Source organism: Ochotona princeps, chromosome 7 (assembly GCF_030435755.1).
Source record: "Ochotona princeps isolate mOchPri1 chromosome 7, mOchPri1.hap1, whole genome shotgun sequence".
Lineage (NCBI taxonomy): Eukaryota > Metazoa > Chordata > Mammalia > Lagomorpha > Ochotonidae > Ochotona > Ochotona princeps.
Genome location: NC_080838.1, coordinates 67,212,285 through 67,237,524, shown reverse-complemented (window position 1 = coordinate 67,237,524; position 25,240 = coordinate 67,212,285). Strand labels below are relative to the sequence as shown.

Sequence of the window (25,240 nt, the reverse complement as noted above, 5' to 3'; positions counted from 1 at the left end):
TTACCTGTTTGAAGATGACGTGAGAATTTAGCAGAAGAGTTCATATACCATGGCCAGCCCTAAGGTAACACTCCAATCAGGCCAGGGCCATCTGTGCTGGCACCAAAGTTTGCTGCCCTGTTGTTAGACACCCTAAAAACAGTGCAGCAGGGCTTTGGGTATATATATATATACACACACACTTCAGATCATATAAATCTTTTGCCATATTTTTATTGGAAAGGCAGAGTTACAGAGAGGGGAGACAGAAAGATCTTCCATCTGCTGGTTCACTCCCCAAGTGGCCACACTGGCCAGAGCTGAGCCAGTTTGAAGCCAGGAACCAGGGGCTTCTTCCAGGTGTTTCACACCCATGCAGGGTCCCAAGGCTTTGGGTCATCCTTGATTGCTTTCCCAGGCCATTAGCAAGGATCTGAATTGGAAGTGGAGCAGCCAGGACGCTCATCCATAGGGAATGCTAATGCTGCAGGCAGAAGCTTAACCTACTACATTACTATGCTGGCCCCTCCAGTTTTTCAATTGTGTGACTTATTAAAGTAAGAACTTGTATGTTCTTGCTTTAATTGTATCATATATATATATATATATATATATATATATATATATATACAAATTTTTCCTCAAGAATTAATGACAACCCTGTGAAATCTAGTTATATTGTCTCTTATTAGAAATCAGGCCATGGACTGTGTTCAGAAAGCCCTTTTCTATTTGAAATCCATTGTTTCGAATGCTTTCACAGGTCCCCACATTGACTCCCCCTTGTGGAGGGGTGCAGTCAGGCCTGGGTTAGAGCTGCCTGGATGGGTGACTCGCAGGCTGCCTTCCCAAAGCTCCATCTGCCTGGCAGCTCCTGAGTCAAACGATGCAGCAGACTGGCTGTGTTTGCAGGGAAGCCGCTGGTGACCGGAGGACCGGGAGAGCTGAGGGTGATGCCAGCCAGACAACTCAGTCAGCTGCCAATGAAATGAACGCAGGCGCAGCTCTCGGTGTCTGCACACCCGGGGCCGGCCGTGGGGCTGAGAGGCCGTGTGTGGTTCATAGCCCAAGTGTGTGACTGCTCCAGATGTAGCACAGAGCTGTGCCTGAAGCAGGATCAGTGTGCAGGTCCACCACGGAATTCCTGTCTCACGGTCAGAATTGGCACACAGTCCCATCTACTGGAAACCTAGGTACCATCAAAGCCAAAGAGACCGTGTACTTGCCTTGTTGACCAATTGCACTTCACTCTGGCCATGTGGTGGGTAAATGGGATGCCCTAAAAATCTGATCTTTTATCCTTCTTTGCATCTGAGAAAAAGGACTTTGGTCCCTCTGTCCGCTCCTTTCTGCCTTATGTTGTTGAAATTATCCAAGTTGGGGCCCGGCGGCGTGGCCTAGCGGCTGAAGTCCTCACCTTGAACGCGCTGGGATCCCATATGAGGCCGGTTCTAATCCCAGCAGCTCCACTTCCCATCCAGCTCCTTGCTTGTGGCCTGGGAAAGCAGTTGAGGACAGCCCAAAGCTTTGGGACCCTGCACCCCATGGGAGACCCGGAAGAGGTTCTAGGTTCCTGGCTTCGGATCGGTGCAGCACCGGCCGTTGCGGCTCACTTGGGGAGTGAATCATCGGACGGAAGATCTTCCTCTCTGTCTCTCCTCTCTGCATGTCTGACTTTGTAATAAAAATAAATAAATCTTAAAAAGAAAAATTACCCAAATTGATCACATTAAAATACTATCAAGCTGAGGGAACATCATAGGTCTACAGGATCAAAAAGTCATGGACATTGTGAGAAGGATGTAGAAATGCCGCATTGACCTTGAAGTCTGCAGGGTTAGAGAGAGCTGCATGCTAATTCCATTCCCATCAGTCGGGAAGCACAGGTGGGACAGACTTACCTATTTGCTGTGTCCCTACTATATCAAATTCTCACCAACTATATATTGACTACAGCTAAAGGATGGCAATTTTTTAAGAAGGCATGGAATACAAATGTTTCCAGTTGGGCACAAGCACAGATGCTGAGCCTACTGCGAATGGCCCACACATCCAGTTGCCTTTAACGGAGCTGAAATAGCAATTAGGATCTCTTCCAAACTCTCAAGTGTTGGATGGAATTCTTTGCAATTAGAGCAGCGATGACTTTTACTTCAGCAGTCCCTGCAGCCATCGTTGGAGTTCGAGCAGCCCATCGCTTTCTGCAGGAGTAGATGAGAGCGTTGCTGCCGTGCCTGCAACTCCATGGCACTTTGGTCATTTTTTGTTGTTCATTCTTGGACTTTTCAATGCCTTTCCTTGGCCAGACTTGCCCCGTAGGTTTTCCCTGCACGATGGCTGGGCGCACTGGCGCAGCTTGGCTGGGACTGTTGAAGCCACATCTGGCTTGGTGGGGCAGGGGTCCTCTCCCAGGAGTGAGAGCTACAGTGGATGGCAGCGTTGACCTTGGCCGTGAGCTCTCCACAAGCCATCCAATTGTACCTTTGAGCAACCTTGAAAATCACTCACTTGTTCTTTCTCCATCACTTTCGGAGCAGAAGACTGCGGAGTAAGAAAAAGGGGCCGTCACTTGCCTCTGAGGTCCTTTCCCTGTAATTTGAAAATGTTTCTGCCCTTGAGAGGCAGCATGTCTGTGAAGCAGTTGGATAAACTCACTTGTAAACACCATCTCCTGCCACAAGCACCCTCTGGCTAAGATGCAGAGGAGCTGGCCCCCACAGCTCGGGTCAGCCCCGCTGGCTGTGTAACTCCCTTTCCTCCTGCTTCTTCACCCAGACCGGTGCGTGGCGTGACAACAGCCCAGTGTGCTTGAGGGGTCCCTCTCCCTTCCTTTTTCTGGGTTTGTTATTATGCACAGGTGTCTCTTCCTGGAATATGAAAAGGGAGGTTCTACGAGGACTTCACAGTTGTGCACCTCAAGATGTCACCTTCTGCCTTCATTGTGTGCACAGTCCTTAATGTGTTCATACTGAGTCTGGAGGCAACAGTGTGCCCATTGCAGCTCAGCAGGTTCCCAGCCTGGTTTTTTTTTAAGATTTTTTAAAATTAATTTTTTTTTTTAAATCCTGGATTTACAGAGAGAAGGAGAGGAAGATCTTCCATTTGCTGATTTACTCCCTTAGCAGCTGCAAAGGCCAGAGCTGAACCAATCTGAAGCCAGGAGCTTCTTCCGGGTCTCCTGCACGTGGGTGCAGGGTCCCAAGGCTTTGGGCCGTCCTCGACTGCTTTCCCAGGCCACAAGCAGGGAGCTGGATGGGAAGCGGGGCACTTGGGTTATGAAATGGCACCCATATGGGATCCTAGCATGTGCAAGGCAAGAACTTTAGCCTCTAGGCCACTGCGCCGGGCCTGCTTCTGTCGTTGATTTAATCTTTCTACCTCCTGGTATGTTAGAGATAGTTACTCACTTTTCAAAAATTTATTAATAGTGCTAAGCACAAACATGACTAAAAACTGAATTGTAGAAATTACAATTAAATATATTTTACTGGCACGGTAGGCTAGTGGCTGAAGTCCTTGCCTTGCACACACTAGGTTCCCATATGGCACCGGTTCTAATCCCAGCAGCCCCGCTTCCAACCAGCTCCCTGCTTGTGGCCTGGGAAAGCAGTCGAGGATGGCCCAAAGCCTTGGGACCCTTTGCCCACATGGGAGACCCGGAGGAGGCTCCTGGCTCCTTGCTTCGGATCAGCTCAGTTCTGGCCACTGCAGCCACTCTTCCTCTCTCTCCTCCTCTGTATATCTGCCTCTTCAATTAAAAAAATAAATCTTTATTTTAAAAAATTCATATTCAAACACCAGGGGAGCACTAACATCTACTTTTAGAGGAAATTGCCAGTGATCCCACTTGGAAACACCTGTGTGCTTATGAAGAGGTTGGTGGTGGAAGCGATCTCCTCGGACCTGAAAATTAACATGGCAACCTGCATCAAGCCAGAAAGCGTGCAGGTACGGTGAATGATTTCCTGTGTCAGCCAGACCAAACCCGGGGGCCCAGATACTTGGCTGCATGTCATTTCTAGCCAGGGAGGTTACCACCTGATGCAGTAAGCAGACGGCCCTCCTCTGGTTGCCTTGGCTTCACCCCATCTGCTGCAGTCCTGAACACAATGACAGACTGAGCAGGTCGGCCCGGCCCCTTTGTGAGGGGGGTGTCGGCCTTCCTGCCTGGACTGGCCCTTCCAGCGTTGCTCACCTGGACCTCGAGCCTTTCTGACCTCCATTAACAGGTGAAGCAGTTCCTTGGTGTGTGTGTCTTGGTGGATGTGTGACATTGGGTGCTGATGACATTTCTCCAGAGAAGCCAACTAATACAACAAACTTAGCTGCAATAATCCCTTTTCTGTACTTTTTAAATTTTATTTAAATTTTTCCTTAGAGATTTATTATTTTTATTGAAAAATCGGATTTACAGAGAGAAGGATCTTACGTCCAATGATCTACTCCCCAAGCAGGAGCAATGGCCAGAGCTGAGCCAATCTGAAGTCAGGAGCCAGGAGTCTCTTCCGGTTCTCCTGTGCGGGTATAGGGTCCCAAGGATTTGGACCACATTCTTCTGCTTTCCCAAGCCATCAGCAACGAGCTGGAAGGAAAGTGGAGCAGTCGGGATACGAACTGGTGCCCATATGGGATCCCGGCACATGCAAGGTGCGGACTTCAGCCCTCCTTCCTGGACTTTTATCCTCAGAAAATGCATAATTTAAAGAATGTTGGTCTAACAAACTACAATGCACAAAGTAATTTGTCACAATGTTTTTATGGTAAGGGAAAAAAAGAACCTAAATATGTTTGATTATTTGGACAATGGCTGAATTAAATTATAGTGTACCCAATTGAAAAAATTTATGCCGCGATTAAGGTAATAACCACAGATTATGTAGCAAATAGGGAAAATTGTCATAAATAGATTGTTTATTTTGAAAAAAGCAGTTACAAGAAAGAAAATCAAAATACAATCTGCATATTTTTCACAATTTTACCAATATGACATATTTTACACAGTAAATAAAAGGTATAAAACCAAAACAATGAAGAGGTTGAATTGTCAGTGGTTCTGAACCGAAGTTCATTTGAAAGTTTAAAAACATCTGAACTTGGGTTGCTTGGTAAAGACTCTGAGATGGAGCTGGGCAGCCCCGCCCCTCCGCATCAGCGACTCCCAAGCACACAGGCTAGCCGATTCTCAACACCTTCGAGAACACTGGACCGGCCAGCAAGGATCTCCGTACCACCCACGAGGCAGGTTGGGCCAGAGCACCAGGTGGTCCTCAGGATGCACCCGGTGTGCCGCCGCCGGCCGCGTCGGTGCAGGCAGAGCCAGCCAGGGCCCGGTCCCCGGAGCAGGACCGCTCCACCAGGCGGAAAGCCTCCAGGAACTCGTTGATGTCGATGCGGCCATCCCTGTTGAAGTCAATGCTTCGGACAAGGTCACAGATGCAGTCGTCCGTGCTGCTGATATTCATGTGGGAGCTGAAGAGCTTCCAAGTCTGCCTGAACTCATCCAGTGAGATGAACCCTGGCCAGAGGCAAGAAGTCGCTCCATGAGAGAATGCAGACTGCAACGCTCATTTCCTATGACATTATCACAAGGACACCTGTGCTCTCTTAAGCAGAAAGGAGGCTCCCAAGGCTTCAGCTCTGGTTAAGCAACCAGGGGAGCCACACGAAGTCACTAGGTTCCCAGGGATGCTCTCCTGGGAACCATTTTGTTCTTCCTTCAGAAGATACTGAGCAATGCCTGTAGTCACATTAAAAATAATAACAACAATAATAATAATAGATCTGAAACAGGGAGAAACAGAGACAGATCTTCTACCTGCTGGTTCACTCGCCATATGACAGCAGCAGCCAGGGCTGGGCCAGGCTGCTGTGGGAGCCAGGAACTCCATGCTCGTCTCCCCAGGCATCCTCCCAGGAACACCAACAGGAAGCTGGACTGGAGCAGAACAGTGGCATTTTAATCAGCATTTTCAGTACCAGGATGCCAGTGCCGCAACGCCAGGCCAATCTCTGCAGACACTTTGCATGAGCTCAATTGAGGTGAAGGTGGGATGCTACTGGTATTTAGTAGATAAAGGCCAGAGCTCCACATTTTATCCAACAGTGCCAAGACAGTGCCCAAAATAAAGAATCACCCATCTCAACTTCCAATAGTGCCATGCTGAAAAATAATGCATTAAAACACCCCATTGTTCTCCTTATGAAATGCATCCACAGCCATTGGATTTTTTTTACACAGGTTCCAACATCATTCGATGGGAACAGTTTCTTTTCAACAATTATGGAGGAACAACTAGATACCTGCACACAAAAGAATGATGTTAGACCCCTACCTCACACTGCATACAACAATTAACTCGATATGGATTAAAAACCCACATGTAAGAGTTAAGGTTACGAAACTCTGGAGGAAAACATAGCCATAATCTCTGTGCCCTTGAATTATGCAGAAGTATCCTAACTATAACACAAGAAGCACAAACAACAACAAAAATAGATAAATTGAATTTTTAAAAATTCAAAATCTTCACGCATCAACGGGTGCTACCAACAAAGTAAAAAGGCAATCTCCCAAGTCAGAGAAAGTGTTTGTAAGCCAAATATTGCTAACATGACAGTATTCAGAATGCATATATACACACACATATAGATATGCATATATATGTGTATATATATATATATTTCCCATACAAGCCAAAAGACAATAGTGCCAATTTATAAATGCCTAATTGTTTTGAACAGATATTTCTCCAAAGGTAAATAAATGGCCACTAAACACATACAAAGATGCTCAAGCTCACTAGCCGTGCAGGAAATCTGAGGCCATATGAGTAAAGCAAGGAGAGAGACACCCCTGCCCCAGCTCCAAGGAGTGTGCAGTGGTGACAGGCTTCCTGCTGGGGAGGGGGAGAGGAGGACTGCATTCCACAGCTAGGCTCCACTGCGAAACAAAGTCCATGGGACTGCGAGCACCTGCCCTGGACCTCAGGCCCATGCCTGCGGAGTGAGTACTTGGAGCTTCCATAGTCAGGCCAACTCTGCCACCCCTCTCCAATCCGCAGCAGAAAGGGAAACCCTACTGAACGGCCCCAAGAGGGAATACAGGCTGAGCTTTGGCCCTAGCCCACCCGTATTGGTCTTGTTGGGCTGAGGGCTCCAGATGGGACGCAGCATTGTAGTTTTTACAGACACAAGACAAGTGTAAGCCCAACACAGCCCCAAGGAGAAGCTTGTTGGGACCAACCACCCTTTATGAGCAGTTCCACAGCTCGTGCTGAACAACGCATCAACTGTGGGTTTGGGACAAATTTGAGTTTGGGAGTATTGTAGGACTGAGGCAGTTAAAAACAAAACGACAAAATAAAACAATCCATACCCAAACAAAAAACCCAGCAGGCCAGTGGCAAACCTTGACCTCGGGTGCCATCTAGTGCTGAAATAGCAGAAGGATCCGGAGATGGAGAAAAAAAAAAACATGTCAGAATTTCTAAGACACAAAGGAAGCCAGATTGCTCTAACAAGCGTCACAGGCGTCAGAAACACGCATGGCCTCACCTAAAGAACAAAAGAAGGTGCCAGAAATCAGCCACCTGGGAAATGTAATTTCCAAATACTCAGCAAAACAACCGTGTTAAGGTGACTCAACAAAATGCCAAAGAGTGATTCACGTGAGACACGATTCAGTAGTCAAGATCGGAGTGAGGTGTAGAATGAATGAAACACAACAGAAACCTTCAACTGAAGAGTACAGCAAGTGACATGAACAGCGTCACAGGCGACATCAACAGCACAGAATAGATCAAACAAAAGCAAAAAAATCAGTGAACTCAAAAAACAGGTCATTTGAAACAGTTGGAGGAGAAGAAAAAGTCATGAACAAAAGGTAGGGGGAAATATTGGATAGCCTGAAAAGAGTAAATATTTGAGTTATTAGGATTCAAGATGGACTCGAGAATATCAAAGGTGTAGCAGGTATATTCAAAGGGACAATGACAGAAAGTTTCTCAAACCCAGAGAAATATCAAACTACCCAGGAAGGTCAAATTTCTTCAGTTAAGATTCAATACCACAAGGTCTACCCCACGACACGGTTCAACTTTCCAAGGCTGAAGATAAAGACAAGTTCTTCAAGTTACCAAAGAAGCCAGTGGCACAGGACAAGGTCCTGACCTGCCTGGCTGGAGACTTGCCAGCAGAAAGTCTAATGGCAAGGTGGGAGGGTGGAGCCTTTCCCAGGCCTGAGGGGGAAAACTGGCAGCCAGGAGTCCTGCTTGTGGCTAAGCCAGCAGTCAGACACCAGGAGACATGCAGGTGTTCCCAGGCAAAAGCTGAGAGAATGTAACACTATAGCCAGCCGTGTTCAAGGGAGTTCTCTGAACCAAAAAGCAGAGGTGCTAACGTGTAATCAAATATCAGAAAGTAAAAAACTCTTGGGTAAGAGTAACAACACAAATTTGTGATGTGTAGATCATTTGTATCGTTATGGTGAAGACGAAAAATGCCTTTGTAATCTCTTCTGTAAAATGCAAGCATATGGGGCAATATTTTAAAAGTCCAAGGTAACATCAAAAAATTCAACAATGTGGGGAAAATGGAGCACAAATACAGAGCTCAATAGAATTGTTGCCTCTTTGGTTGGTTGTCTATTTCCCTATATTTATAGTCAACATCAAGCAGTAAGCATTTTAAGTTAACTTTTAATTGCCAAAAGAAGTTCTTTGAAGCCTCATGATAGACAGAAAGAACCTATTACAGACTTGCAAGAATAACAACAGAATGAAAATATACCACTAGAGAAAACCATTCACCTACAAATGAAGATTATGAAAGAGAGACAGAAAGAACTATAATAAAAATATTAATCAAAAGTATAGGGCCCTGGCGGCGTGGCCTAGTGGCTAAAGTTCCCACCTTGAATGCCCCGGCATCCCATATGGGTGCCGGTTCTAATCCCGGCAGCTCCACTTCCCATCCAGCTCCCTGCTCGTGGCCTGGGAAGGCAGTTTAGGACGGCCCAATGCATTGGGGCACTGCACCCACGTGGGGGACCCGGAAGAGGTTCCTGGTTCCCGGCTTCGGATCAGCGCGCATCGGCCCGTTGCGGCTCACTTGGGGAGTGAAACATTGGATGGAAGATCTTCCTCTCTGTCTCTCCTCCTCTCTGTATATCCGGCTTTCCAATAATAATAAAATCTTTAAAAAAAAAAAAAGTTCTAGGGGAAAAAAAAAAAAAAAAAAAAAAAAAAAAAACACCTAGGAAATCTTTCAGGTTAAGAGGCTGGCAGCACACATGGAACTGCTCTGCTCCCCCTGAACTGATAACAGAAATATGTTGGGGGTACCATAAGAATATTAAACCACATGAAATCATTCTTCAAAAAAAAAAGTATAAAGAAGGGAGTGGCAACATCTTACCTTTCATTAATTACCTTAAATGTTAAAGGACTTGGGGTATGTTACTGCCTGCAAAGCTGGCATTTGCAATGAGCGCTGGTTTGAGTCTGGGCTGCTCCACCTCCAATCTAACTCCCAAGAAGTGGAAGACGGCCCAAGGGCCTGGGGCCCTACTGCCCACCCACATGGAAGCTGTGGATGGAGTTCCAGGCTGCTGGCTTTGGCCTTGCCCAGCCATTGTGATTATTCGGAGAGTGAACCAGGGAATGGAAGATGTTTTCTTTCTGCATCTCTCTCTTTCTCACTCTAGCTCTTACTCTTTCTCCCTCTCCCTTTCTAATAAAAAGAAAAGTTGATGGATTAAATTCTTCAATTAAAAGACAGAGTGACTAAATAGATTGTACAACAGGACCTAACTGTATGCCACTTATATGAAACCAATGTCACTTCTAAGGACACACATAGACTGAAAATGAAAGGATGGAACAAAATAGCCCGTGTAAATGGAACCCTTAAGCAGGCAAGGTAGCCATGGCTTTACCTACATGGCATTACCTACATGGCATTACACTCTGGCATTACCTAGAGTTTAAGTTAAAAGCAGTAAGAAGAGGCCAGCAAGGTCACTGCATAAAGACAGATGGTGCATCCAGCGAGGAGAAAGAACACTTCTGCATACACATACATCCAACAGGACGAACTTGGAAACATTTTGCTAAATCAAAGAGTCTTGACTCCAAAGGCCTTATGAGATCATGCATTTCTGACATGTCCTGAGTAGGCACATCTATAGAGGAGGAAAGAAACTTAAAGGTACCTGAGCCCTCAGGGATAAGGGATGGCTCATGATTGCTTGTGGGGCCGGAGTTTCCTTTCCTAGTGACGAAATGCTGCGAACTTACATAGGTGACAGTTACACTCCCAGGGAATAGAACAAAACCTGTGCACTTTACATGAAAGAATTATTCAGGATGTGAGTATGTTTGCATATTTCTAACAAAAGTTGAGTAATAACATTGAAAAAGGCTTTGGACGATTAGGGGGACACGGTGATAATGTTCAGGAGGCTGCGTTCTTTTATAACATGCTGCTAACAAATGCGAACACAAAAACTTTTGTGTGGCTATCGTGGATGGAACGCTAGGGGGCAATGATGAGTTCTTCCTTTGGGAGGCTTCCAGCCAGTTCGCCCTCGTTTTCCGCTCTGCCGCATTCTGCCAGGACTTTTCTCCCATTCTGCCTTGTTTTGTCTGAGTACGGACACCTAGCACTATGTCCCCAGAATGCTTGAGTGGAGAAGACCCGGGATCTGGAAGGAGCTTTAAGGGTTCGGGGTGGCAGGGCCGGAACACTGAGTGCCTACCGGAATGGTCGCTGTCTATGATCCTGAAAATGGTCTCGAGGTTGGACCGGTTGCGATAGAGCGTTTCCAGCAGACTGGACTGGATGTTCTGCAAGAAAATATTCACGTTCTCTCTGGCTTTTGTTCAGGTCTATCCTGACACACGACCAACCCTGGTGATTACACACCCTTTTTAACAAAACCCAGAGATGCCTCACGCTCCTTCTACCCACTCCTCTCTGCAGCCTACCAGGAAAATGCTGCAAAGCCCCCTCCCGTGTCCCACGCACACATGCGCAAATCTGATGGGACTCCATGTTGGTGCATTCAGTCAACCAACTGGACTGAGAATATCTGGAGGAAAGCATTATGTTTGTACTGAATAGTGCAGGGCTTCTTCTCCTTGCTATTATTCCCTGAACAATCCAGTGTAACAACTTTCTACGCAGCATTTGCATTATATTAGGTACCCTAAGGAGTGCAGAGTTGACTTCAAGGATATATGTAGGTTATACACAAAGCACTACACCATTTTACGAAAGTGGCTTGAGCACAGATTTTTGGGGTTCATTGGGGGGATTCTCCGGGAGGAATGACTGTGCTAAAAACAGTTGAAGTGTTTCTGTCTTCCTTGTAAGTACTAAAGGTCTCAGGTATGTGACCTATTGAATAAGCAGGTGTCAAATAAATGTTCCAGGTAGAAGAGGAAAGAAAATAGAGCCTTAATGGCAGAGGGACCTGAGTTTGAGTCCTAACTTAAAAGGGCGAGGACCCATGGCAGCATCCTGGTCTGACAATGTCTATATCTTGGGGCAGCACCTGTAAGTCCCCTAACAGGAAGTGTGACCACCTAGCATGCTCAGAGCGCGCTCCTGCCTCCCTACTGCCCCCATGCCTTTACCTCGTGGCTCACTTGTTCCTTAGCCAAGTTCTCCAACCAGGACTCGTACTCCAGTGCGTTATCTGCCAAGCCGCTCACCAGCTGGGGCCTCAGCATCCGCCAGGGCAGTCCGAGGTGCAGCACGGACTCCACGGCCTCGGCCCAGTCGCCCAGGGAGATCCAGCCTGCAGCAGAAGGCAAGGCGTCAGCCCGGGGGCTGTGCACTTGGGCCTTTCTCCTCCCTGTCTGTGGCAATACACACACTACGCACTGTGTGTTTCTGCTGGTTGTGGCAGAGGAGGCTGCAGATTAGGCTTGCAAGATGAATCACTGGCTGCCTGGCGTAGGTTATACTTCTGCCAGACAGCAAGCCCAGGCGTGTGCCAAATGTTGCTGAAAAACCGTTATCTCTGTGTTTTCACTCCATAAGGCATCCCCAAGTTTAAGTTAGTAAGGTGACTCACACTGCTGTAAGTCACTCTTATAAATAGCATCATTAAACATTACACATGCACAGCAGAAGTTGCTTTGAAAAACATCGAATCTGGGGCAGGCACCATTGCATAGCAAGCCAAACCTCTCTCTGCAGCCTTGACATCCCATGTGGGCACTGGTTTGAGTCCTGGCTGCTCCCCTTCTGATCCAAATCCCTGCTAACAGCCAGGGAAAGCAGTCTGAGGTGACCGAAATCCTTGGGTCTCTGAACCCACATGACAGACCTAGAAAGTTAAAACCTGAGTTGGAAGCTCCGATCCAGGTCTCCCACCTGGAGGCAGGGATCCTGCTGCTGGAGCCATTGCCCTGCCTCCCAGGGTGTGCATCAGCAGGAAGCCGGGACTGGGAGCCAACACAGGTGCTCCAACAGAGGTTGTGTAGGCACCCCCAGGGGTGCTTTAAGCATGGTGCTAGCATTCACCAATCGTATTATTTTTTTAACAGATTTGCTTTATGTTTATAAACCAGGAACCAGGGGCTTCTTTCAGGTCTCTCATGTATATGCAGAGATCCAAGGACTTGAGCCATCTTCTGCTGCTTTCCCAGGCCATAAGCAGGGAGCTGGGTCAGTGGAGCAGCCAGGACTTGAACCCATGGCGTATGGGATGCTGGCTCCTCAGACTTAGGCTTAGCTTTCTACGCCATGGTGTCAGCCCCATCACCTCTCCTGATTTAAAAAGATAGTACTATATTTAGTCGATGTTCATCAGACTTTCATTGAATTAATCAGATTCTATTTTTAGCCTGAATGATAAATAAGTGACAAATATTTGATGGTAAGTCAGGGCATTGATCGTGTGTTTGTTTTACCACAAATTCTTGTGGCTTCCATTAGTCGTTTTGCTTAGTTCTGACCCTATCATTCTAGCTTCGATTGCATTTGGTTTTTTGTTTTTCAGATTTATTTATTTGTATTGAAAAATCAGATTTACAGAGTGAAGGAGAGACAGAGAGAAAGATCTTTCATGCACTGGTTCACTCTCCAAGTAGCCATAACAGCTGGAGCTGAGCCGTTCTAAAGCCAGGAGCCAGGAGCTTCTTCCGGGTCTCTCATGTCGGTGTGGGGTCCCAAGGCCATCTTCCACTGCCTTCCCAGACCACAAGCAGGGAGCTGGAAGGGAAGTGGACCAACTGGAATATGAACGGGTGCCCATATGGGATCCTGGGTGTGCAAGGCAAGGACTTTAGCCACTAGGCTATTGTGCCAAGCCCAACTGCATTTGTTTTTACTGTCGCCATTTATATTTGGCCAAGTTCATACTATGCTAAAATCTTAACATTTGAAAGTTTAGAAAAAAAAGCAATGGGACAATAAATTAAATAACACAAAAGGAAGAGGGGCAGGTGATTGTCCTGGTGGGCAAAAGTCCAGCTGAGACCCCTGCATCCCACATCAGAGTGCTTGGGCCTGATACGCCGTTCCAGCACGTGATTCCAGCTTCCTGCTGACACGGACTCTGGGTGGCCGTGGTGATGGCTCAAGAGGCTGGACCCTGCCACCCATGTGCGCACCTGGATAGAGTTAATGACTGGTGACTTTAGCATCTCTGACCACTGCAGGCATAAGAGGAGTGAACCAGTCACTGGGGGAGTTGGTCCCTTCCTCTGTCCCTGTAATAAGTGATACACTTTTAATGGAAAACGTGTTCTAAGAGGACTTTTGGTCATTTATTTCTTCAGCAGAAGGTGCTTGCTAACTGTGGTGAGACGGAGCTTCCTGACTGGCTTCCTTCCTCCATGCATCTGGCACGTGGCGAGTCTCACCGCTCCTGTCTGCATCACGCTTCTTAAATTCACTCAGGAGCGCCGAGGAGTGAGCAAATAACTTTTCCCGGAGAGCCTTCAGAGCTGACTCCTCCACTCTGCTTATCCTGGGGTGAGAGAGGAAAAAGAGCATTTTGAGGTCAGGATAGAAGATACCCCGTGGGGTTTAGCATCTTTCTCCTCCCTCGTTCATAACATAGTCTGACAGGACCATCCGGCCCGTGGGAAGCGCTCCACCTGCACTCTCTGTACGTTGACTTTTCCCACTGCACTGAAATGATCTGTCCAGGGGATGGTACTCTCCTTCCTGGTGCAGGGTGTGCACCAGAGAACTTCCGAAGCAAGCACCTTTGTGAGAAAGCGCTTGTTGGTTCTGTGCCTCAGTTTCTGGATCTGTTTACAGGGCTGCCTATGTCCGAGGAGTACTCTGCAGGTTAAATGAGAGAGTCTCAAACACAGCCTTGGAACGAAGCCTGGCACATGGAAAGCACTCAACAAATGACATTTGTTATCTTAACCATTAGGCTGCCCTTGAAATTGATTGTGACATTAAACCAAAGGTAAGGCTTGCAAAGGACAAAATAACACCTATATATTCTGCTCATTCTGATTGGAATGAGAAATTCTGGGCACAGCACTTGACCTAAGATAGGCAGCTCCACGAACATGAAGAGCTGAATGACCAAGAATCTGAAGAGGTCCAAGAGGAATACATGAGGGAAGCAGCCATTTTATAAATAACGACCAGATAACCTACCTTTACAAATGTTTGTTTTGTTTTCTTTTAAAACCAACCATTTTGATTAAAAACTGTATTGAATTTTGAGGTACTAAAGGTATTGAACAATCCTTAATTCTCCTGGCTTTTTTTTTTTTTAAATATGAACTACCTAAAACTTATCCCAAATCCCACAAGCACATAGGCTTATGTGCTGGAGAGAATGGATTGTCTTATCAGAGGGTGAAAGAAATACAGGATACTAAAAACAGAGTGTATTGGCTCTGGTTGCTGGTAAACTGTGGTCACTGGTAGTTGGGCAAGGAGGAGGGCTATGGCCTCCACGGCTTGGTGATGGATGAGCCCGTCTGCAATGAGCTCAAGGTGACATGGCTAATGAGGGGATGGGGCCAGGAATGCGGCTGGCCAAGCTCCCATCCTGGGAAGCAGATTTCAACACGTCCGCAGGTCCTGAATGAAGGTGCCTCTAAGAAGGGCACACGATGTTGAGTTTATGGACCTGAGACAGAGACAAAGGTGCTCACAGACAATACCCACTTGTTTCTAACTTCGCCAGTGGGCTCCAGGTGGTTGAGGTCCTTCTGTGAAGTCACTTCTGGGTAAACTGGATGTTGGACTAGATTAATGTAATCATCGATTGTTTCAGAGCCAGGTGCTCTTGGATTAGCTTAGTAAAATCCACCCTTTGGGGACTCCTTCTGTAGAGAGAACAACTAAATCCCACAGAAGCATAGGGCGGCAGGCGCCAGGTTCCGCTCCTGGGGAGTCTGATTCAGCAGGGTGTGGGGGCACTGCGGGTTTTTCTAGGGCTCCATAGGTGATTTTGCTGCACTACTGGTGACATTTTTTTTTTTAACCTACGATTTCCTGCAGATGGAGCTGGTCTGCACTTCACAGCTCAAGAGTGATTTTAAATAATGCACCATTCGCAGGGTTCACGTTAGGTTAATGCCGCACATGAAAATGTGTTCCCTATCTGTTTCACGTACGCCAGCTTGGCGTGTTTTCATTTATAATTCAGTTCAGCTGGATAATTAGAGCAGCCTGTTCAGTGGCATGAATGCTGCACCTGTCAGCATCTTATGCCGTCTGAAGTCTGCTCAGCACGAGGGAGCAGCACATTGTCATCCGACACATGGGCTTGTGAGAACGCTTAGCGCGAGGTAGTCTTATCAGAACCTACACACCACAGGCCTGCTGCTTGAGCAGTGCTCCGAGTGAGGGCGTCTATAAAGCTGACGTGAACAATGCCATCTTTGCTTAGTCCATTGTGAACCACTGTACTGAAATCTTCCTCATACTCATACACAGGGTGCTGCCTGCGAAGGTGAGAACTCTGTCTTCCGGACAGACTTGCTTCCTTCCCAAAGAGAAAGGGCGGGGTCAGCAAATGCGTGCTGAGGCTTGTCTATCAGACAGCAGCGAGAGATGCTCTGGCTGGCACTCATGATGGAACATGAGCCCTTAACAAGAAAATAGAGGGGAAACCTGGAAGAGACTTCGTGGCCTGGTCCATGGGCTTTCCCCAAGATGCACCCAGTGAGAATCAGCTCTGCAGGAAACTGGCCTACGTGCTCCTGTGGATGTCAGGGAGGTGAGATGCTGAGACGGTGCTGCCGGGCAGGTGGGACCCTGGCTGGAATCCACCTGGAATGTTCTAGACCTGGCTAAACGCTGCCTTTGGAGAGTGAGGGTCAATGGAATAACATTGGACCCAGGCCCCACAAGCACTGCCTTCCTTTTTTCCCTGAAAAACATTGGAAAGTCTTGCCTTTGCCTCATGGTGAGCGTGTGGGTCGCCTTGTTAGCTTGGTACTGCACAATATGCGGGGTCAGGGCTGGCCCCAGCTTCACGTAGGCCCCTCTGTTACTGCCAACTTCGTAGTAGTTGGAGGCAGAAAAGATGGTCAACACCTAAACCGAAACGGAAGAGAGAGTGTTCAGATTCCCTACAGACACCCCCCACCTGAGGGCCAGCCCACAGATCCCCTCATGGCCCCGTCCAGGCCCACAAGTGGCTGCCCGCCCACACTCACTTGGGATCGGTTTTTTTTTTCTCTTTTTATACAAGGTCAGCAATTTACCTTTATTTTAAAAATTAATTTTTTTTTATTTGAAAGGCAGAACAATGAAGATGGAGATCTTCTAGCTGCTGGTTCACTCCCCAGATGGCCACAATGGCTGGAGCTGGGCCATTCCTAAGCCAGGAGCCAGTAGCTTCTTCTAGGTTTCCCACGTAGGTATCGAGTCCCCACCACTTGGACTGCCCTCCGCTGCCCTCCCAGGTATATTAGGAGGGAACTGGATTGGAAGTGGAGGAATTGGGACCCAAACCAGTTTCTACATGGGATGCTGGCACCTCAGGTGGAGGTGCTCCCTGCTTGTGGCCTGGGAAAGCAGTGGAGAACGGCCCAAAGCCTTGGGACCCTGCACCCACATGGGAGACCCAGAAGACGCTCCTGGCTTCAGATCAGCTCAGCTTTGGTCATTGTGGACATTTGAGGAGTGAACCTGCGTAAGGAAGATCTCTCGGTGTTTCCTTCTCTCTGTAAATCTGCCTTTCAAATAAAAACAAATAAATCTTAAAAAAAAAAAAAAAAAAACAGAAAACCTAATGACTCACTGAGGTTGCTGGAGATAGGTAAGCCCTATTCTTTACAGAACAGAGATGTGGCTAGGAAGATGCTAATTCTGTATTGCTATCCACAGAACTGATCAGCTGTGGCCTTGACCCAATCGTGAGCTTTACAGACACTATGAAAGTCAAGGCTGAGCGGCTGCACAGGCTGTGTTTGTTCTGAGCAAGCTTGGCTCCTCCAGGCCAGGGAGGTGACAGCAGGTGTGCTGCTGTGGTGGCTCCGCCCACCTTGCGGTTATGGCAGAACTCGTAGCCCTCGGGCTTGCACTCGTGGGAGCGGATCAGCAATTGCAGGCTGTGTTTCTGGAGCAATGCTTCTGTCACATCAGGCCCGAAGTAACAACCTCCTCCACGAACTGTGTTGGCCTTGCAGCCCTCCTGAGCCATCGGGTCACTCCACAGGATGTCTACGACCTGGGAAGACCAAGAGACACATTTGCATCCTGAGTCCTCCGAGGGAATAAGGAAAGAATGAGGAATAAGACGTGGCAAATCTATGTAAGTACATGGATACATGCCATGCAACCAATATTTTCTAAAGATTTATTTATTTTTATTGCAAAGTTAGATTTTACAAAGAGAAGGAGAGACAGAGAAAAAGATCTTTCTTCTGCTAGTTCACTCCCCAAGTGGCTGCAACGGCCAGAGCTGACCCTCTCCAAAGCCATGAGGCAGAAGTGTCTTCCAGGTTTTCCATGTGGGTTCAGGGTCCCTGCTTTCCCAGGCCACAGGCAGGGAGCTGGATGGGAAGTGGAGCAGCCGGGACATGAACCAGTGCCCATATGGGGTCCCGGTGCTTGAAGGGGGAACATTAGCCATTGTGCTGGACCTACAATCTATATTTGACATCAAGTATTTTGGAACCCTGAAGTTCAGAATATTGATTATCCACAAAATGAGCATGTGTGCACGTTTGCTGGTAAGTATACAGCCATATGAATGTATGTGAAAGCTCGGTGTATAAAGCTCCTCAGTTGTTCTGACTGAAGCTGTGCTAATGGCCAGGTGTGTTCCCTCAGTGCCAGAAGCCAAGCTCCTGGATGTTGACCCCAAAAAGGCAGCGCTGACAGCATCCTACATGTGGTTCTGGGAAAGCTCCAGTGACACGTTGTTTAATAGCACTTCCATGTTATTATTTTTTTAAGCTTTATTTATTTTTATTACAAAGTCAGATATATAGAGAGGAGGAGAGACAGAGAGGAAGATCTTCCGTCCGATCATTCACTCCCCAAGTGACCACAACAGCCAGTGCTGTGCCAATCTAGAGCCAGGAGCCAGGCTCCAGGTCTCCAACGCGGGTGCAGGGTCCCAAGGCTTTGAGCCATCCTCAACTACTTTCCCAGGCCACAAGCAGGGAGCTGGATGGGAAGTGGAGCTGCCGGGATTAGAACCGGCACCCGTATGGGATCCTGGCACATGCAAGGCAAGGACTTTAGCTGCTAGGCCACCACACCAGGCCTCATGTTATTATTTTAAAGATTTATTTATGTATTGATTGAAAAGGCAGAGTGACACAGAGGAGCAGAGACTGAGAATGGTCGATCTTGTTTCCCTTAGTTCACGCCCATCCTCTCTTTCCCAGGTCTCCAGCAGGGAGCTGGGTGAGACGTGCAGCAGTAAGGACACACATGTCCATATGGTAAGCTGGCATCACCGGTTTACTAGCCATGCCACAATAACAACCCCAGGAACTTAAGAATTTTAAAAAGAATTTTCTCTCTCCCAATCTCTCTGTAGTTCTGATTTTCAAGTAAAATAAATAAATCTTTTTAGAAAAACTGAATTTGCAAAACAGTTGAACAATTTTTCTAGCAATTCAGATTTCACCCTCTTGTGGATATTTGGGGAAATGCTGATTACCATTAGATGAAATAATTGCATAAATTTTAGTTGCTGACATCTAATCCTTTTCTAAATGTACTTTTAAGGAAAAAAGGTTGCATTTGGTTTGCAAGTATCAACACAGTGTTATTGAGTCATGTTTAGCAAAAGGAATACCTTGAAGTTAAAACCATCAGGTCTACGCCTGCATCAATAATGCTGAGAGAACCTAACTTCAACACACCGGCCATGGCTCCGCCTCTCCTCCTCTGACTGCTCTCCATCAGTCAGCAATTCCTGCCACTTTTAGCTACTAAGTTCTTCCAAATCTGTTCTGAACGAGTGACCTTTAGGAAATGCCATTTCTGTAGGTCAGAACAGTCGTGCGCCAGGAAACTTCAGCAGTTCTGTTCACTGCATGGCCCGAGGTCAGCAGCATGGTCTACCTCCGGATGACTGCGGCAGTCTGCTCAGGGCTGTTGCTGCCACTGTTCTGCCCTCGTGGCATGTGCTGCCCACACTATCGGTGTGTCCTCCCTGTCACTCTGATTCCTTACCCATTCTGCCATTGCGTCTGGGCTGGCAAAGTGCCAGGCTATGCATGCCCTGAGGCTGCCGGGGTGGCTGTGTGACACGGTTCTCTCAGTAGCCTGGTAACAGAGGATGGAGATCTCAGGCTAGCCCTTCTCACCTTGCCACCCTAGCCATCCTGCTGACACAAGACCCAGCAGGGACCAGCAGCTAACAAATCGTGGCTGCTCCTCTTACCCTATTGGTGCTGAGTCCCGGGACCCAGCAGCCTCAGGATGTAGGGCCCCCGCCTCATCTCCTGTCCTTCATAAAACACTGAAGTCTATGAGCCACTTGGCCAATGCTATTGTCCTCCTCAGGGTCCTCAGAAAGAAAGGAGGGCCCTAAAAGTACCCTGGAGGACAGGCATTTGGCCTTGTGGTTAAGACTGGGGGCAGGTGGCAGGAGACTGCTGGTGTTGTGGCACAGCACGCTAAGCTGCCACCTAGATGCCAGCCAGCATTCCATATTGGAGCACCGGTCCAAGTTCCAACTCTTCCACTTATGATCCGGCTTCATACTGATGTTCCGGGAAAGGCAGTGGAGGATGACCTGGACCTGGACAGTTCTGGGTTTCTGGCTTGGGCCTGGACCAGCTGTGGCCATTTAGGGAGTGAATATGTAGATGGAAGATTACCTATCATCTGTCTCTAGCTGTCTTTCTAAATATATGTATGTAAGTTAATATCTTGCATAATAAAATACAATTACAATATATAATAATATGTATAATATATAAAACTATATATGTGTGTGTATGTGCATGTGTGCATACATATGAAAGGCAGATTTACAGAGAGGAGACACAGAGAGAGAGAGATCTTTCATCACCAGTTCACTCCCCAAATGGCTGCAATAGCTGGAGCTGATGTGATCTGAAGCCAGGAGCCAGGAGCTTCTTCTGGGTCTCCCACACGCGGGTTCAGGGTCTCAAGGCTTTGGGTTGTCCTCGACTGCTTTCCCAGGCCACAAGCAGGGAGCTGAATGGGAAGTGGAGCAGCTGGGACACAACCTCATGCCCATATGGGATATTGGTGCTTGTACGCAGAGGATTAGCCAGTTGAGCCACTGCCAGCCCCTATCTCTGGTTATCTTTCTATCCAATTTCTCATCTCACTCTGCCTTTCAAATAAACTAAACACCCTCAGCCTTCCCGGACAGCAGCGAGTGCAGGAAGCAGCCATGGTCGCACTCACCTGACTCCACTCCTCCCGGGTGGCCACAAGCAGCTCTCCAGCCTCAGGGCTCGTCCCGACGACGGGGGACATGGGTGCCTCAGTGTCCCCAATGGCTTGCTGCAGACACTGCGCCAGTTCCAGGTCCACAGAGTGACGCATCTGCCGCGACTGCTCCTTCTGGGCAAGGGGGCTGTTGCAGGGGACGCTGCAGGACCGGCTGGACTTGGGAGTCGTGGGGGCCGAGCCCACGCGGGAAGGCGAGGAGGGGAGTGAGCGGCTCTGGGGGAGGAACCACGGGGTGGGCCTCTGCTCGCCTTCTTTCTTGACCTGCACCGCTGGCTTCTCAGTCTCCTTCCTCGCTGTGTACCTCATGGTGGAGACAATCTAAACAGGACCAGAAAAAGAGACACGCCGCAGCACAGAACGGGAGGTCCTTTCTGCGGGTCCTAAACCCCAGGGTCCCCAGGGGCTCATAGGGTCTTCACAGGGTCTTCATAGGGTCTAGTGATATGGTAGTTCCACATTACTTCAACCACAGGATCCCTGTGCTGGGAGGTATTTAGAGTGTGTTTCCTTTTTCTAATAATTCAGGTCTGTTTTAACTTTTTGATCAATTTGTTGCAGATTGGAAATTGGCACAACCTGATCCCTTACCACAGGTGAACGGGGACCCACTAAGGTAAGAACCTACTGAATTTTGTGGTGGTGGTGGTTGTTAATTTTTATAAAGAGAACAGATTTCAAGCATTCCATAGGTACAGCTTCAAAAAAAAACCCACTTTCCTTCTTCCTCCTTCTCAGCCCCAAAGCCCTCCTCCCTCCCTTCTCTCTTTTCCTTTTATTAGTTATTGCAAAGATATAATTTTAGTCCACTCACAAGATTAATTCAATATTAACTATAGTATTCAACAATAAAAAGAAGACCACAGTTCCACAGGAGTATAAACAGGGCTAAAAATGATAATCATATCGCAAATTGTCCATTTCATTCCTACACACTTCCTTTGTATTCTGTATTAACTGCCATATGTCAGAGAAGGGGGTGTCTTGCTTATTTCACTAAGCGTAACCATTCTCACTTGCATCTGTTCTGTTGCCAAAGACAGAATTTCATTCTTTTTACGATTGAATAGTATTAGATAAGAATATATACTGCTAGAATGTGGGTATGATCGCTGGGACACAAGCAGCCATCTTGGGCCATGATGTGGTTTGGTGGATCAAGCAAGACAGAAGGCTTGTGGGTCCCTAATGATTTGTGATGTCAGTTACCAGCCCTGGAGAGTGTCTTCAGTCTTTGTTTCCATGAGGACACAAATAGTGAGACACTCTCACTGGGATTTCTGTCACTTTAGTCAAATGTGGTTAACACAATTTCCACTTGTTGAGTACCAACTTTGTAAGGCCCGTGCGTACGTATCTTCAGTTAGTGCTCACATATCTATGATGTGGTTATTCACCTTTCTGGCATACAGACTTAGAAATGGAGGGTACAGTAGGTTGACTTGTCCTACAAGTAGCAGACTATTTCTCTCTTCATGGACCATAGTTTGACCTTCACTACATCAAATCTTGGGAAAAGGAAATAGTTGTTTTTTGGTATTCACAGGGGATTGATTTCAGAACCCTAAATGAATACCAGAAGCCAAGGCGTGGACACTCGGGTGCTTTACCGAAAATGCAGTGGGATTTGCATATAACCCACACACACCTTCCTGTGTTCTTCAGATCATCTCTAGATTACATTTCATACCAATCTAACCTCAATGCTATGGGGATAGTCATTGTACTCTACTCTCTAGAGAACAATATCCAGGGGAGAGGCAGTATATGCTAAGTTCAGATGAATTTTTTTTTCATGAACTCTTTCGACCCACATCAGTCAAATCTGCAGAATGTGGAACCATGTTTTTGGAGTTGTCCTGCCATTCTTGAATGTCTTCACTGCGATGACTCTAGTTGATTGCACTCCCCGTTGTTTCCTCTATCCTTCTCACAGTGATGGAAATTCCCTTTTTCCCCCTCTCTCTCTGCAGGGCTCATGGCCAACCATAACAGACTGTGAATCTAGTTTCCCTCCCTGTGAGAGGTAGTGAGGTAACCACACTTTGGCCAAACGGCTATGAGCGCAGGGATGTGTAGGTTCTACTTTGTGTCGAGGATATTCTTCCCTTCCTTCCTCTTCTCTCTCCTCCAACTGCAGCACAAGCAACCCATATGGGCGCTCAGAACACAGAATGGTAGCGGGAGATGCAGACAAAAGCATGGGGGTGACAGCCTAGGGACAGTAGGGACATAAGCTTGACCTCTGGACAACTGCACAGAGCAACACTGCCCTATCAGCAAAAACCTGCATATTCCAAGATTCCAGTGCAGGCCCTTCTGACTTTAAGGCCATAGTCTGCCATGTATGTCATATAGGTAGACCTTCAGAGCTGCTGGACTTGCCAAGAGTGGAAGTAACCTGTGTGATGATGAGTTTCCTGCCTTTGCAACATTCGTTAGGGGGGATGCCTGCAGGATTCCTGTGGCAGGTAGGGCATTTGAAGGAAAGAACCTTCAGGTACATCAGAAGCCTAGTCAATTACTATTCAAGAAAAAGGAAGCTTCCTTTTTTAGGTTTCCACTTCCAAAATGAAGCACGAAACAGAAGCTCATTGTTCATACATGCAGTGTGTCTCACATTCCCTCACCCTATACTTCACGGCACATTGAGTATTTTAAGTTCTTCAAGGGCAGGTATCACCTCCGGCACATCCTTGCACCTGCTTTAATTCTTTGCACATAGTAAAAACACTGAAAATTTATTTGCTGAGCTTCACTGAAATTAACCTTCATCTTTGTGTCATGAAGTAGCACTTTTCCTGTGTGTAGTGTGTCCTAGACGTGCCTTGGTTGAGTTAGAAGATGACATGAACTGTTTAGATAAGAGGTTTTTCAGGTGACACTGATAGAGGGATAGAGGCTGAAATACTCCACACCAGGAAGGATGTACAAGCACTTCTGCCGCTAGGATGTCCAAAGCAGACATTACTAACTGATTACCACACACTCTTCCCCTGAACTCAGCTATCAATGCTCAACCTTCTCTATAATCAGCCAGTGGGAGTCAGCATGCAAGCTGGCATTTAGTTTATTTTGACAATGAAACTGAACATTGTCGTGCAAAAAAACAGTATTGTGCCCTTAGTTTGTGGTACCTTGTGCCTGTCTAGTTTGGCCAAAAGTTCCAGGTCAGTCCTATCTGACACTCCTCCATGAAGAACCAAGACTTTCTCATCAATCACAGTGGCCAGTGGAAGCCAACAGAAGACATCTTGAAGAGTTCTTAATATTTTCTTGCCATGGACCTGAAAAAAAATAGTAGTAAGGTGCTAAGTTTCAAATAACTCATTCAACTAATGTGAACTAAGAGAAACTAACTAAAGATAACGCACCTGATATTTACACATCACTTCCTTGGTAAAGCCATATCTAGATTTAGGAGCCAAAGTAGACATTAAAGTAAATGTAGGGACAATATTTGTGACAACCATGTTTGCATAAAAGTGAAAATTTACATATGTCCAAAAATATGTAGCGAAAAGACTCAGAAGTAATTGCCAAAACACTTGTAACATTATTTTTGCTTACCCATATTTCCCACCTTTTCTAGGATGAACACTTAATGTTTACATGCAAAACAGTGTAGACATGTGAACCAAATCTTAATGGTTCTATCAGAACAGTAGAATAACATCCACATTTCCAGATATTTTGGGTGGCAATGGGTGTGGTGACTGTGACACTTGCTGTGGCACCTGCATTCCTGGGTTTGAGTTCCAGCTCTGCTCCTGACTTCATCTTCCTGCTAATACGCACCCTGAAGGCAGCAGGGGATGACTTTAGTACTTGGGTCACTGCCAGCCACAAAGCAGACTCGATGGTATTCTCAGCTACTGGTGTTGGTCTAATCCAGTTCTGACCATTGCAGCCATTTGCAGAGTTAGTCCTTCACATGAAAAATGAGGTAGGGGCTGGCACTGTGGCTCAGTGGGTTAAGTTGCCACCTGAGATGCTAGCATCCTATATTGAGTGGCAATTTGAATCCTGGTTGCTCTGCTTCCAATCCAGCTGCCTGCTAATGCATCTGGGAAAGCATTTAAGGATTGCCCAAGTACGTGAGCCCTGCCACCTAAATGATAGACTAGGATGGAGTTTCCGGCTCCTGACTTTGATCTGACCTAGCCTTGACCATTGTGGCCTTTTGGCGAGCAAACCAGTGGATGCAAGATTTCTCTCTCTCTTTTTCTACCTCTTTGTTACTGTGCTTTTCAAATAAACAAAACCTAATCAACAATGATATACATTGTGGATTATCTTTTCAAAGATAGGCTACTTTTAAGAGCCATCTAACAAACAATAAGCTGTAACAATTTTATATTTTTTTTTATCATTGCTT

General features: G+C 46.9%; 1 protein-coding gene across 1 annotated transcript in view; it reads right to left on the bottom strand.

Moving 5' to 3' along the window:
• Positions 1-5,085: 5,085 nt before the first annotated feature.
• The window catches only part of PPEF2 (protein phosphatase with EF-hand domain 2), a 29,136-nt gene continuing 8,981 nt past the window's right edge, over positions 5,086-25,240 (bottom strand). Inside the window, exons 8-16 of the mRNA XM_058666722.1 lie at positions 24,237-24,273; positions 24,000-24,149; positions 20,818-21,183; positions 17,459-17,644; positions 16,364-16,506; positions 13,854-13,960; positions 11,616-11,779; positions 10,736-10,823; positions 5,086-5,494 (exon numbers count right to left, since the gene is read on the bottom strand). Of these exons, the coding sequence (XP_058522705.1) occupies positions 5,247-5,494; positions 10,736-10,823; positions 11,616-11,779; positions 13,854-13,960; positions 16,364-16,506; positions 17,459-17,644; positions 20,818-21,183; positions 24,000-24,149; positions 24,237-24,273 (1,489 nt within the window). The 3' untranslated portion in view covers positions 5,086-5,246. The remainder of the gene's footprint in view (positions 5,495-10,735; positions 10,824-11,615; positions 11,780-13,853; positions 13,961-16,363; positions 16,507-17,458; positions 17,645-20,817; positions 21,184-23,999; positions 24,150-24,236; positions 24,274-25,240) is intronic.